This window comes from Notolepis coatsorum (assembly GCF_963971535.1).
Source record: "Notolepis coatsorum genome assembly, chromosome: 19".
NCBI classification, from domain to species: Eukaryota; Metazoa; Chordata; class Actinopteri; order Aulopiformes; family Paralepididae; genus Notolepis; species Notolepis coatsorum.
Window position 1 is genome coordinate 33,492,048 of NC_140183.1, and position 16,139 is coordinate 33,508,186.

The window sequence follows — 16,139 nt, forward strand, 5'->3', positions numbered from 1 at the left end:
TTGGAGTACTGCACTGTGCCGCTGCAGCTCCGGCTCTGCAGCTGCACATGCACTCGCAAACCCAGCACTAAGCTCTCGCCGACAACGTCGTTGTCATTATTAGAAGCAACGATGAAACAAATGTAATGATTGTTTCGTTCATCGCATAGGCTATTTAATTTTAGCCTATTTTAATACAATTCAAATAATCAAATTGTGCTTAGAGGGAATTATTTTCACCGGACATTAAGACCGGAGAGATTAAATATGTCGGACTTCAACAGATTTTGCCGGTCAAATACCGGTAATTACCGGCTAACGGAAACGCTGGGTGATCTATTCCCTGATAACCCAGATGACGACACCCCTCCATTACCACCCCAACTGACCGCACGTTTCGGCACCGCCCAGCTAGAGGATGAGAACCTGGCCCCAGCACTACGCCAGGTAGCCGTGACAGACGGTAAGAAGATGGATGGGTGGGGGAATTAACATTTCCACATTTTTGTATAAAAAACACTCTGCTGTACAAGGTGGTTAAAAAAGGGGAAACCGTTACGAGTTGTTGTTGGTTCCCCGACCCCATATAAATACGGTGTTACGCCTGGCCCACTCACACTTGCTAGGGGCACACTTAGGGGTCGAGAAAACCCTTGACCGAATTAAAGCCAGATTTTCCTGGCCGGGAGTAAAAAGAGCGGTGGAGGACTATTGTCGCTCTTACCCCGAGTGTCAGATGGTGGCTCCACGGCCCACAGTGCGTAACCCCTTGATCTCTCTGCCTATCATGTCTGTCCCCTTCAGCAGGATTGGGATGGACCTCATGGGTCCCTTACCCTGCAGTGCCAGGGACCATCAGTACATCCTGGTGATCATGGACTATGTCACCGGGTACCCCTAGGCCATCCTTCTCCCTACAATGGCCTCTAAAGGTATAGCCAGGGAGCTCATGCTGTTAATTACCCTGGTATGGATACCGGATGCAATTCTGACAGACCAAGGTATGTCGAAAATAATTAAAGATTTGGCTGGGTTACTGAAAATAACCCAGCTACGCACGTCAGCAGGGGTGCAGTGCTGGGCAAACACGGTCAAACAGCGTTTGGCCTTCGTCACTGAGGCCGAAGTGCGCGCATCCTATTATTATGCAAAGTCTAGGTGATAAAATAACTCGTCGCGCCACTTATTACCTAGACTTTGCATAATAATAGGATACCGACAACCAAATACAAGCCCTGTAGGTGTGGTGGGGGGTTGCTTGATCTCCCGACTTCACTGGAAGGATGAGACAAGGTGTATCATCCGTTTTGTGCGCAACAGAGGGAACATGTATGCATGTGCACGCGGGCGTTTGGCCTTCGCCCATATTACGACTGCACCCCTGCACGTCAGTCTACCATCCCCAAACAGATGGACTAGTCGAGCGGTTCAACCGTACCCTTAAGAGCATGCTCAAGAAGGTGATGGAAGCAGACAGGAGGAACTGGGTCCAGCTACTCCTGTATCTAATGTTCTCCATCAGAGAAGTTCCCCAGGCCTCCACCGGTTTCTCCCCCTTCAAGTTGTTGTACGGGAGAAGACAGAGAGGTATGTTAGACATAGCCAAGGAGGCCTGGGAACACCAGCCGTCACCATATCGGAGTTTGGTGGATCATGTAGAGGAGATCCAGGAGAGGATGGCCACCTTATGGCCTCTGGTGAGAGACCACATGTCGAAGGCCCAGCAGGCCCAGGCCCGGGTCTATAACGGGCACACAATCCCGGGAATTCAAGACAGGGGATAGAGTATTAGTACTGGTCCCCACATCCGAGTGCAAATTTCTAGCTAAATGGCACAGGCCCTATGAAGTAATGGAGAAGGAGGGTCCGGTGAACTACCGGGTGCGGCAGCCAGGGAGACGTCCGCCGGTGAAAATGTACCATGTAAATCTGCTTAAAAAATGGGAAGCCAGGGAAGCTTTGTACTCTTTTACCACACCACAGATACCAGGCCGGACCCAACCGCTGGAAGTGCCCATGGGAGACCAACTCAGCAAGCCCCAGAAGAACGACCTAAGGGAGCGCCATAGGGACGTGTTTTCCACTGAACCGGGGAGAACTGAGGTAATCCACTACTAACTACGTCCCTACCGCCTCCCGGAGGCCAGAAGAGAAGCAGTAAGGAAGGAACCACTTCCAATAAATACTTGTATTGGTTGATATTGCTCTTGTGTGGACATTAAAAATGTGTTTGTATTTGAACCGTGGCAAGCCTAAACCCCACCAGGTTCCTCACAATGTATATACGTATATATATATATATTAATACATTCTAGGATTTATTTTCCATCAACAGATCAAACTCTACAAGACTGTGTGAATATCCCCCACATTGATAAAAATAGACAGCATTTTATATCAAAAATAATAATTAAAATAAATCATTCATTGGGACTTTAAACAGTCCATTGCATAATAACGCCAATTGTGAGGATGATATATATATATATTTTTCATGTTGATAAAGTCTTCCGTTGGGGACACAATTGAAATTGAAGGTAATAAATTATAATATGGCGATATTACAATATCATGACTCTAGTATTGCAATAATATATTGTTGTAACGTTAACTCCATCCTAGCAGCCTGTTTATGTAGCCTCAGCAACCTAACGTTGGTCTCTCTCTCTCTCTCTCTCTCTCGCTCTCTCGCTCTCTCTCTCTCGCTCTCTCGCTCTCTCTCTCTCGCTCTCTCGCTCTCTCTCTCTCTCTCTCTCTCTCTCTCTCGCTCTCTCTCGCTCTCTCTCGCTCTCTCTCTCTCTCTCTCTCTCTCTGCGCCAACAATCCTGATTCGATTCTTGAACCTATTTCATTCCAAAGGAATAATGGACATTAGCTATAGTATATAGGTCAGCAGATGTAACAGAATATTTTTACATTTTTTTATTATTATGTTTCAACAACGACAAAAAAAAGCCAGCGGTGGACCGACATAACAAACGCTGTCACTGTTTACTTGTGTAAGGACATGGTTCCTTTTCAAACTGTCGATAGAAAGGGCTTTAAAGATATGGTCAAAACACAATCCAAGATATGCATTACCTGCCAGCAGACACTTGAGAAAAGGTTTTGAATTTTCTATTGCAGTTTTGCACAATACATTTTCTTAAAATACCTCTGTACTATGTGAAATATGTCCTAGTAATACAAAAATACAGTAATAGCTGCCATACCAGTGTTTTACCCCTTCAGAAGCATTTATATAGACATTTTAAGATAGCGTAAGTTAAGATACCGTTACCGTCTATACTTCAAATTATACCGTGATATAAATTTTAGACCATACCGTCCAGCCCTAACACACACAGTATTACTCTGACAATAAAATAAGAAAGGTGTTCCAATATTGTTATTGCTTTGGTTGTTGTTACCTGTTGATATAATGTGCCTATTGTTAAAATAAATAATTATTTCAAATAAAAATTATTATTTATTTCCTAATCATTTGAATGGTGTCTTTATGGCAATAACAACTATAGATGGAAAAACCAAAGTAAAGATACGACATTTAGATTTTTGGGATGGTTTACATTCAGTTTGGGACGGTTACAATTGTATTTCGGGACGGTGGTGAAAAAAGTTGGATGGTCGACTATGATTGGCCAAAATTTGCCGCTAGTCGACTATTGGTCGACTAAAACAAATAATATACCGTAATTCCTCTAATAGTAACCCCGGCTTGTATTTGTTTCAACTGTAGCGGGTACCAGGCTTGTATTAGGAGGAGGCCTGTATAAGAGGGAGGCCTATATTTCAAATTTTCAAACGGATCATAATGAATAAATCAACATTTTGTGTCAGTTTGAACCCAGTAAAATGTACTGGGTTCATTTATTGAAACCAAGTACTGTATGAAATAGTAAACAGTGCAATTACAGGTGGTCACTGGTCATTTCAACGTTTTCAAAGTGAAATCAAGTAACTAGCTCAGTATGCAGCTCAGTATATTAGTAACCCGGCTTGTATTAGGAGGCCGGCTTATAATTGCTTAGCTCAAGAGCGCACCCGGCCATTAATAGAGACCCGGCTTGTATTTGAGACCCGGTTACTATTAGAGGAATTACGGTATGTATAATATTAAAAAAATATATATATAATTTTTTTTTTTTATCATTCCATTTGGGCTGTGGGGGGTGCTTAATGTCTGAAGGAGTCGACTGAAGGCTTCTTGTCCTCTGCAAAAGCATGCAATTGGTCCAATGATGGATACATCTTGATATTTGTCTAGTCTATTGTGTTCATTAGATGGGTGAAATCCTCTTTCAGTGCCTCTGTGCCTGTTTTCGTAGGCAGTTAGCCTCTGGTATGCGTGTTGTTACTGTAGTAGTGTGTGTACCTGTTGTTACTGTAGTAGTGTGTGTACCTGTTGTTACTGTAGTGGTGTGTGTGTACCTGTTGTTACTGTAGTAGTGTGTGTGTACCTGTTCTTGGCGGTGAGGTTGTCCAGACACGTGGTGATGTACTGGCTGTAATAGTCCACCTGCTGGCTGTGGAAGGAGCTCTTACAGTGGAGGCTGCTGAGCGTCTGTCTCAGCTTCACCAGCTCCGCCTGCCGACGCTGCCGGTACAACCGCTGGTGACGGATGTCCTGAGAGGAGGGTTGGGAACGATCGACATCATCATCACATAAGGCTGGAGACCATTTTTATGTGTTGAAAACAATGTGACCTGATGTGGTGCTGCTGGTGTTTTAGTTATAGCATGAGTCACTATGCTCCCTGCCCCAACTCTGACCTCTTAGAGGCCTTAAAGTGTTATCGTTATTTAGGTGAAGTGTTATCCTCGTTTAGATGAAGTGTTATCCTCGTTTAGATGAAGTGTTATCCTCATTTAGATGAAGTGTCATCCTCGTTTAGATGAAGTGTTATCCTCGTTTAGATGAAGTGTTATCCTCGTTTAGATGAAGTGTTATCCTCATTTAGCTTAAGCGTTATCCTCATTTAGGTGAAGTGTTATCCTCATTTAGATGAAGTGTTATCCTCATTTATATTAAGTGTTATCCTCATTTAGGTCAAATGTTATCCTTGTTTAGATGAAGTAGTATCCTCATTATCCTCATCTGTGTGTATATTATGTGTGCGTGCATGCAAGCGAGTGTGAGTGTGTGTGTGTGAGAGTGTATGTGTGAGTGTGTGTGAGAGATTATGTGTGTGTGTGTGTGAGTGTATGTGTGAGTGTGTGTGAGAGAGAGTATGTATGTGTGTGTGTGTGTGTGTGTGTGTGTGTGTGTGTGTGTGTGTGTGTGTGTGTGTGTGTGTGAGAGAGTATGTATGTGTGCGTGTGTGTGTGTGTGTGTGTGTGCAGCGGCCTACCTTGGCGATGAGCTGCAGTATCTGGGCCTCAGAGTCTGGGGGGGTGAGGACCCCCAGGCTCTCCAGCCGGCGCAGGCTTCTCTGGATCTTCCTCTTCTTGTCCTCCAAGGTCATGTTGCCATCGGCGACCAGCGACTGGTTCCTCTTCATCTTCTCTGGGGTGCGGGCGTCACGCTGGGCGCGGCGGTGCATCATCCAGCCGTGCTGCACTTCCTGAGGTGGGACCATGAAGTGGAACATTTATTTAATTTCATTTTACATTTACATTTAGTCATTTAGCTGACGCTTTTATCCAAAGCGACTTACAAGTTCTGTACGACAAGTCATCAGGAAGGGTACAACTCTATCAGCTGAGTAACAATGTTCATCAAAGTGTTGCGTGTTACAGTGTAGGTTAGTTTATGTGCATGACAGTAAGGTTAGGTCTTTTTTTATTTGTATTTTTTATTTCAGATAAGGTTTTCTATTGTTCACTATTTGGGCAATTTTACACAATTCCTGTGAGTCTATGGAACACATCTGTAAGGTTTTTTTTCAATCAAATTCATTGTTTTGTATTTTTAATCAAGTACTTTGGTGCACCACTTTCTCCCCTTCCAAAGTACAAGCTGTTTTTGGCTGGGCTCCGCCCATACTCGCAATGCGCTTTGATTGACAGTCACCCACTTGCACTGGCAGATACGCTAGGATGGAGGAACCTTTTCAAAGCGCACACACACCCGCTCCGTCTCTGGGTGTGTGTGTGTGTGCATGTGTGTGTGCGTGTACTAGGGGTGGGAATCACCAGTTTCATCACGATACGATATCGATTCTTTAGACAACTTTTCGTCTTTTCTTTTTCTTTTGCCGATATCACAAAGTCTGCCACGATACGATACGATTAGATTCAGGTGCCTGTGATCGATATGACACGATATTATGTGCCCATTTAACACAATCAGTCACATTTAGATCAACTAAAAAAAGGCTACGGAAATATCAATTGACGTTTTTATTTTTGAGCTCTTCCAGACATTTAAATGAAAAACAATCTATTGTTTTTAATACAAATAGACCTCCTGTTCACTGTAAAGTGCCACGTTTTTATACATTGAGCTTTAAACTTTAAGTCAAATGTTTTGGAACTCACAACACACAACCTAAAACCCCTCCCTCTCCCAAACTGTTCCTACAATTGTTTTATGTTGCATGATGATCATGAATGATCTGTCCATCCTCAGTAAATAATATCAATATAATAATACTCCTGACTTCATCTGGTCTTTTCAAACGCACACACAGAATGCCCCTCGCCCAGTCCCCACACAGAAAGGTAGAATGCCCCCGCACCCCCCGCCCTCCTCCTTCCCCAGTGCCCTCTCCTCTCTCCTGTTCTCTCACGGTTAGCTGCTTAGCTTAGTTAGCTTAAGCAGCTAACGTAACGTTAATTTAGATCTGCCCACGCGACGTGGGCATAAAGGAATGGCGACGATGCAAAGCATGTTAGATGCATTTGACCCGTTGCGGGGGGAAAACTGCACATACTTATATATCGGGTCGCAAAATAGGCGCTCTGTAGCGCTGGTCTGCTGTACAGAGCTACACAGCGTTTGACTACTGGGCGGATACGACTCGCCGGATTTTCTAAATAAGAGTATCACAATATGAATCAATCTTTTTACGTTGCATCGATCCTATTTGATTATTGATAATAGATCGATATATCGATCTGGATCGATGTATCGTCCCACCCCTAGCGTGTACGTGACATAAGTTGGGCGAGTGTGTGTGTGTGTGTCTGTGAGACGAGGGTTGAGAAGCGCTGCTGCTCGGCGAGTGTGTGCGTGTGTGTGTCAGTGAGAGACGAGGGTTGAGAAGCGCTGCTGCTCGGCGAGTGTGTGCGTGTGTGTGTCAGTGAGAGACGAGGGGAGAGAAGCGATGCTGCTCGGCGAGTGTGTGTCAGTGAGAGGGAGAGACGAGGGGAGAGAAGCGATGCTGCTCGGCGAGTGTGTGTCAGTGAGAGGGAGAGACGAGGGGAGAGAAGCGCTGCTGCTCGGCGAGTGTGTGCGTGTGTGTGTCAGTGAGAGGGAGAGACGAGGGGAGAGAAGCGCTGCCGGTAAAGCAGAGTCTTATCTCAGCCGAGTCTCCTGAACAACAGCGTGTCCTGCCACTGCCCTGGCTCATTGCTTGTGGAGCACGATATCATTAGGAAACTATTAGGAACACTGTCGAACACTTTTGAGGAAGTGCTGCTGACAGTGGGACAGCTGAAGGTGGCAACTCTCCTGTCGAAACAGCTTCCACTTAGGGCTGGGCGATATGGAAAAAAATCATATCGCGATAACGATATGATAATGTTATCATATTTCTCGATATCGATACTTATCGAATTGTTATAAGTATTAAAACATTTTTTTTTTTTTTTTTTTTTTAACAACAGATGTATGTTTATTTTGCAGCAATTCTTTGTCATTGCCGCCATCTTTAGTGTTACATCCCCTCACACTCCAGTTCTCAGGCTGCAGCTGGTTTAAAAGCGAAAGTAAACCGGCTTCTCTGCTGGCTGTGGCTCCAGGGGAGTTGAACAGTTCTGGCTCTGCTAGTTTATTTTCGATCTTTTGGCGCTTTTTTGGTGGACAAACCACCGCACATGTGCACCGTGACTCATGACTGGAGTCTAGTTCTGCTAGCACACATAGCCTACTGTGTACAGACGGTTTCAAACTGTATTTTAAATTAGAAAGCAAACAAAATAAATGGACAAGAGAAAAATAAATCTCAATTTGGTCAGTATTGTCATTTGGACAAGCAACGCCATTACTTTAAGTTGCAGGCAAGAAAGACAAGTCTGTCCACTGTCTCTGGTTTTAAAACTGCCCTGTTGCAGGTCACAAAAAAGGTCACGATTTTTCGATTTTTTTTTAATTTCGATATCGATTATTCAAATATATCGCGATATTTATCGTTATCGTTATATCGCCCAGCCCTACTTCCACTCCTTGGTTTTGCTCATACTTTCAACGTTATGCTAACTCCTCCAATCACAGTTGCTTGTGCGCGGGCGGTGGCAGATCAGAATTTTTACACATCCCAGATCTAGTCAATTCAGAACGGCTCGTTTCAGTGGGGGGCGTTATTGTCTCAGCTGAACTGCAGAAACGGGACGTGGTACAGATTTCAAATTTAGTCAGTGTTGGTACAACCCCACATTGCTTGAAAACAATGCAAAACACTGGAAAAGGCCATTTTTACAATAGGGGACCTTTAAACTAGGGATGCCCCGATACTGTACTAATTTTTATAAGCTCATATTTCGCTAATAACACTTAAAATCATTGGTAAACAAACAGTGCTGAAAATATATATACACTTTGACTGCTGTTTTGATAGGGTTAGGGTCTTTACTCTTGGCTACATTTGAAAAATAAACGCAACATTACTTACCTTTTCTATTTATGACATGAAATAAATCTCGTACCGGTACTGGGCTGATCGGGCTTAAGCATAGGCGGCGGGTAATGAAGGCTAGGCCTATCCAAAATGGTATGCTGGGAATTTTTTAATGTATATACAGGGTTCTTACACCTTTCCAAAGCAAAATTCAAGCTTTTCCAGCATCTTATGTGGCTGTGGTAAATTTAATATTTACTCAAAATGATCATTTCACTTCTTCCATCACATTAGATCAGATGTTATTGTGCTATAAACAACCAAAATGATGTAGACTTGGCATCCTATATAAGCTGGCTGAGCCTATATGAAACAATCACTCAAATAATCACCAGATAAAACTTCAATTTCAATCAAATATTTACTGAAAATGTGCAAAATAAGAAAACAGTCTTTGAGGTAGGCAGTCAAACAGCTCCTTGAGCCTTAAAATGTATACAAAATCAAATCAACCTAGAATTTGTATATAACCCCCCAGTGTGTTCAGTTGGTACGTCCCAGCAGGGACCAGGATGTAAGCTACAGACGCACAGTTGACACACGCTCTAGTCGCCTCTCTTGTTATTTCACACAAACAGCTACCCCTAGTAGCTGGCTTCTTATGTTGCCAACATATCCTACAGAACATTCCTTAAAATAGAAAGAATTTATTTGCTTGTTAGCCATGTTGATCACAGCGAAACCACAGCTCCAATGCATAATGGCATTAGCTAAACGAAACTTGCTTTAAGGTAAATTGGCTTTCAGTGTGTCAGAGCGAGCATACTCAAGTTGTGCACACAAGACGCTCTGACCGAAGTCAGTTTATCAGAGCAGAGCAAATTTTCAGAGTGAATTTATTAACTCACCTTACGGTGTCGCTTGTCATTGTCAACATGAACAATAAACATAGCCGTCTGTGGCAACAGCTAGCTCACTAACGTTTTAAAAAAATAAATAAGAAGCTCGCTAACGTTACTGGGATTAAAGCAAGCTTTCAGGAGGGGCGGGGATGTCATTGGCGGGGCGGGCACGTGAGTGGCGAGGCTCGAGAGAGAGGACTTCTCTTCATTTTGCGTGAAATGCGAAAGCAATTAGGCTCTCTCCGAATTAAATTTCTTTATCTAAAAACCTAACTACAAGTTCAACTATTCAATCAGATAGCGATTTATTATGAAAGTATACAGTGCAATTCCAATTCCAATAACTTTCCAGCACTTTATACACAATTAAAGCACATTTCAAACCTTGAAAACACCACATTGAAATACAAGCATTTTCAAGGATTTCCAGCACCCGTACGAGCCCTGTATATATAATATATGTGCGCAGCAGCGCAGGCTGCAGTGCAGCATTATATAGGCTGTGTGTTGTGCTTCAGCCCGCTGGCTGGCCAAGGTGTCAACGGCCAAGTAACCTCGTTCCCAGTTTTATCTCTGTGAGGTGTCAATAGGCTAGGTGGCGACGTTTAACATTCCAAGTACAGGCAGTAACCAATCATGTGTAGGCTCAGGTTAAAATTTATAATAATGTAGCCAATCACATGCTCATCTTGATCCCGCAGGACGCAGAAAGGCATACTTTATTTTTTGTAAACATCTGCATTTCGAATTTCCGCCCGCCAATCGCTTTGTAGCGAACACCAACGTGCTATTTTGAGTCAAATTTCAAAAAGCTAAATGGATATACGGTATTTTTCCATGGCAACATATAGACAAAGTAATTTAGAAGCTGCACCAGGCTGCCCCTGGGCATAACTACGGATCACCTGAGGCTGTATGTTGCTTTATCTTGGCATACAAATGCTTGCTCTAAGAGGACATGAGAGTCAGAGTTCATCAAATCGTGGAAACTTTTTAGAGCTACTGTATGTACATTGTTTTCAAAGCATGGATGAGATCCAAATGACGAAAAACGTTCCCTTCATTGCTGTCAGCACCGCAACTTGTGATTCAAATTGTGAACGGTCTTTCTCAGCAATGAGGCACATCACATCCGAAACTGGCTAAGAACAACAATGCGCCAGAAGAGACGGGCAACTCTGAGAGTCTGCTTCACATTGAAAGTGATCTCACACTCACAGACAAAGTTAAAGCAGAAAAGATCATTGGTGCCAAGACGAAACGTCACATTTTGCTGCATTAACTCATTCAGCGCCAGGGGTCGCTGTCTACCTTCTGGGTAGAACACCATCGCTGTAAGTCAATGGGGAGACTGTGAAACTTGCGAGTGCTTAAATATATATTTTATATTATAGCTATGGGTCAAATAACACTGTCGATTGTCAGTGAGTTGCTTCTGGTCAACATGCAAAAAACAGATTGTTTTTACATCCGTACATTTCCATTTTATACCGTTTTGAATACGAGTATAGTTTGGGTGATTCTTAGTAATCCCAGGAAAAGACACGATAATAGCCCTTTAGTGAAATCCACTTATCACATTGTAATTTTTTGCCTGATTATCGAATCTTCCTGAAATCAACGCTAGATTATTGTTATTATCCTTTCTCATGCACCCATGAAATGGGGCTTGTAGTGGGGCGCTAGCCGGATGGGGGTGGTGGACCGAACCAAGTCGTGGGAAATGTCAGGGCATTGTATTGTGATTTAGTTTGTTATATGTATATATTTCCTTATTACTTAAGATTATTGGTGGTTTAGTTTAGTAGAGATGTATGTTGTGTGTTTATTGTTTATTAGATTCATCTGAATTTTAAGATATTAGAGTAAAATATATATTATTAATTACTTAATTGATTTTGAGAGTTGGCTTCCTTTCAGTTCAGGTCTGTTTTTGTCGTGCCTTCTATTATTTGGGCCCATTTATATTCTGTTTGTAAATTATGTATTTGTTAAACCTTTGTTTGGGTCAATAAAACCTCTTATTTTTGGCTGCACCACTGTGCCCTCATCCTTTGGCTGCTTGGTCCATCACAATATTAATAGGCCAATTATTCAGTGAAATTATGGCCTGTACTAGTCAACATCATGCCAGATAATGTTTAAATAGGGCCTGGGTTCAGTACTAGTCAACATCACAATGTTTAAATAGCTTCTTCTTCTAATGGAAGTGGTTAAAAGGTCAAGGTTCAGTACTCTCAGGTCAGTGGGCGAAAGAGAAAAGAGGAGGAACTCTACCTGGTCCTGAGAGGTGAGAGAGAAGAGGAGGAACTGTACCTGGTCCTGAGAGGTGGAGGCCCTCAGCACCTGGCTCAGAGTGTCCCCAGGCTGGGTCTGGATCACATCCATGATCAGCTGTTTGGTGCTGGAAACACAAATAAATTAAATACAAAGCTCATACTATACTGGTGGACGCTAGCATCCACAGACCCTGCCTTGTTGACGTAATGTTAGCCTTAGCTATAGCCTAGGAATACTGGTGGACGCTAGCATCCACAGACCCTGCCTGAAGTTGTTTATTTACCTCTAGCTAGATCAGTGGTTCTCAAACTGTGGTACGCGTACCACTAGTGGTACTTGGTGGTACTGCTGGTGGTACTTAATAGTTCGATAACCTAAGTGGGGAACAACCAGGAGATCACTGTGACAGAGAGTAATGCAGTCTAAAGAGTCATACATATTTTATTCAACTTCAGCCCTGATCATAACCATTTTTATTTTTAGATTTTTTTGTAATGTCAGATAAAAAATGAAATACTCCCACTTTTCTGAAAAGAGTTGTTAAATCTGACATTACAAAAAAATCCATCAAAATCTGTGTTGTTGTTAATCATTGACACGTGCCTAGCCTGTAATAATTCACTTTGCATTTGATATATTGAAAATATTTTACTTTGTGTGTTTTTTTAACAATAATTTGTGATGCCATCACACAAACTGGCATTTAACACTTTGATTACCAGCCATGCGGTGCGCCTTACCCCCATTAACACTTGACTGCCCATCACGAGCTCTCTGGTTTACCCCCCGCTGGTTGAAGGCCCATCACGAGAATTCTCGTATTTTCTTGTTTTGTTTTTTTATTAGCGATCTGAAATCATATTTAATCAACCAAGTCTACCGTTGGAAAATCAACCACTCCAGGCGCTCAGATGTGAAAAAAGCGCCCCCTATCGTCTCCCAGATGGTAATTCACCCCTTTGGATTGAACTCAATGAAAATGAATGAGAAAAAAAAACGGAATCCACGTTTTACTTCTCACTCATGCAACCGCTGTCGACCAGTTTCACTCTGGAGCTTCAGAGCAGCGGAGATGATGTGTTTTACTTTTTACACTATACTCGGTGGATCAATAAAATGATCGATTTTTTCGAATGGCGATCAGGAATTGGAATAATCCATTTGGATACCATCTGATCTCAGGTAAGGAATCTATGTTACCAGGCTTAGGATAATCAGATCCGTTTTTACGGAGATATAAGCTTTTATGCGATTACGTGATATGGCTGTTTCACTGTGCGAGCGGTCAGTAACTAGGAGAATCGATTTTCAGCTCGCGGCACGAGTGTGCATGCGCACACATATACTATCGATAATCTAGCGTTTATTTTAAAACGATTCATAAATAGGCCGAAAAATGACAACGTTCTAGAATATTCCAGTAAAGGGCGATTATCATAGAATGTCTTCTTTAGACATAGAGTGCTTTTCAAAATGCTAGAAAACGGAAATGAACCGATAAAAAAACAATCTGCTTTGACAATGTTGACTGGAAAATGAGTCTTTGATAAGCGACGGGCAGATTAGACACATAGCCATAATTTAAAACATAGATTAGGCGATATTAACGCTAAGATTGAAGTGGTGCTGGGCATTCAAGGGGGTAAAATGGAATTAAGCTTGGGCAATCAAAGTGTTAAATGCCACCACCCACTTCAATGATAGCGTTGTGAACGCATAATCTCTGTCTTAAATTATGGCTGTGTCTAATCTGCCAGTCGTTTATCAATGACTTGTTTGCAGTCAACATTGTCGAAACGTTTTTTTTTTTTTTTTTAATCGCTTCATTTCCGTTTTATAGCATTTTGAAAAGCCCTCGTTTTCAAGGAAAATATAAAGATTCCGTGATAATCGCCCTTTACTGGAATATTCTGGCATACATAAAAACTGTCATTTTTCAACCTATTTATTAATCGTTTTCAAAGCACTAACCTGAGGCTCAATTGATGAAATATGAATTCAAATCGGTAAATAAATAAAAATACGACAAACAAACGCTATATAGCGCTGACGGGCACTCAACGGTCGGCATGAACTAACGACAAAACGCGTGGCTGGCATTCAAAGTGTTAAAGGGTTACAATTCGAAAATGTATTGAATATGTTTTTTTTTTTTTTTAACAATAATTTGTGATGCCCATCACAAACACTGGAGTTTAAAGGGTAAAAATTCAAAAAATCCTGCACCAGAATGCAGGAAATTAAGTCTTTGTAACAAAATAATTCCTGGTGGGGGACCCCCACTTAGAGAGAGAGTGAGAGAGAGAGAGAGAGAGAGATTAAGTACATTTGCTGAAATGCAGTTGTTCTTAATTTTCTCACTTGCTATGTGAGAATGTTAGTTATTATGTTCTCAATGCCCCTTGCATTGTATGAGTTGTGTGGAAGAGTTTGCTAGTTCTAGTGCTACCCCTTTGTACATTGTGGCTGTGTCTGACAAAAGTTAACAATAAATAATGGTATTAGGAATACATTTGCCTCCTGTGTGAACTGTGCATAGCTGAATAGACTGTATTTTAACGTCGGTCATATGGTGGTACTTGGAGAGCCAGCTACGTTCTCAGGTGGTACTTGGTGTAAAAAGTTTGAGGAACCACTGAGCTAGATTAACTTGACCTGGCCACGGCTGAAGAACTTGAAAACTGTTAGAACGTTTGTACTCTTAACTACTGAACCATGTACAGAGTCTGACGCAGTGCAGTATTATTATTATTGATAAGAGTATACATGTCTCACCTGTCCGGCTGACCAGACCCTCACCGTTATTTCCATTTTATTTATTGTCATTTCCATTACCCTGCCTGTACCTCCCCTCCCCCGTGCTGAATTTCCCCAAGGGGATTAATAAAAGGAACATTTTATCTTCTAACATTTCAGACCGCTGAATCCATACAAACACTAAGCAAAACCTAATTTCCATAATATGTCCCCTTTAACACATCCACTGCCGGAAACGCTTTAAAACGTTATTGCCCGCCATGCTTTGACCGCTAGACCACGCTGTACAGCGATATTGAGATCAATATTTAATTTTTTCGCCATGGCATTCATAATTCATATATACACCTCCGGCGCTGCAGCTGGACCCTACGGCTCAATACAACGACGGCTCAATACTGCCGCCTGGTGGATGGTCGGGCGAGTTACACTGGTAAACAGGATATGGCTGCTGTGCGTCGATTAAATTCATCCGGCCGTCAGATATTGTCGCAAGGCTCCCGACAGACATAATCAGATAGATAATGGATCGCTTTATAAACTTAATAATCGATATGATTTCGGCGTTTATTGCGACAGACAAACCGGAAATGGACCTAGGCGATCGACGTCGTATACCTGGGATCTTGCACCGCCAGTCTCATTGACGCACGGTAAGAGGACGCTGCCGCTATTTTCAGCCCAATTGTTTATTCATTTCACTGCAAACCGATCTGATCAATATTTCACCCATACTACATAAAGCATTTACTGACGATCACGGAATTATAAACGACCCCCCCCCCCCTTTCATCCGCGCATGATGACGCATAACGTATAGGATCATATAGAGTTGAATTTTTTAATATAGTGTGTATCGGGAATAAACGGCAATTGATCATCTATATATGCGTTTATGCCTATAACTCACGTTCTATGAATTACTGCAGAAAACGATAAAAACACTTATATTCTAAAAGCTATTTTTATATGAATCTATGAATGAAAAAGTATAACGTTCCTACATCCTGAACAATAGATAATCGATGTTGAATGGGCCAAAGTAATGTCAATTTAGCAATACAATTAAAAAAGTTATAGCCCTGCAAAGAAGGTGAACATCTCCATAGGCTTAGAGTGGTGGCAGACTGGCTATATTGATGGATATAACCAGTGGCAGGGAATGTGTTAATCGCATTACAATTGCATTATTGGTGTGCATGTGTTAAATGAGTGTTAAATGGTTTAAATCCTCCACACTAAACAGTGAGTCCTCCTGTCACACCTGAGCAGGATCCCCCTGGCGTCCGAGCGCTCGTCTGAGCCCTTGAAGATGTCAAACTTGCTGGTGAGGGTGAGGGACACCTCTATCTTACTGTACTGGGCCAAGGTGTGTTCTGAATGGGGCTCTCCTGCCTTGGCTGCAGCCTCACCTGGAGAGAAGCAATAGGTTAGGTCATTGCTTATACAATAAGCGTGCCTACGGACATTTAACTTAGACCAAAACAATAAAAACAAAGTG

The 16,139-nt window shown here is 42.3% G+C and overlaps 1 protein-coding gene across 1 annotated transcript in view; it reads right to left on the bottom strand.

Annotated features, from left to right (window-relative positions):
* iqgap3 (IQ motif containing GTPase activating protein 3) overlaps positions 1-16,139 on the bottom strand; it is a 143,106-nt gene that overhangs the window by 39,316 nt on the left and 87,651 nt on the right. Inside the window, exons 32-35 of the mRNA XM_084336515.1 lie at positions 15,903-16,050; positions 11,918-12,005; positions 5,331-5,543; positions 4,440-4,606 (exon numbers count right to left, since the gene is read on the bottom strand). Of these exons, the coding sequence (XP_084192641.1) occupies positions 4,440-4,606; positions 5,331-5,543; positions 11,918-12,005; positions 15,903-16,050 (616 nt within the window). The remainder of the gene's footprint in view (positions 1-4,439; positions 4,607-5,330; positions 5,544-11,917; positions 12,006-15,902; positions 16,051-16,139) is intronic.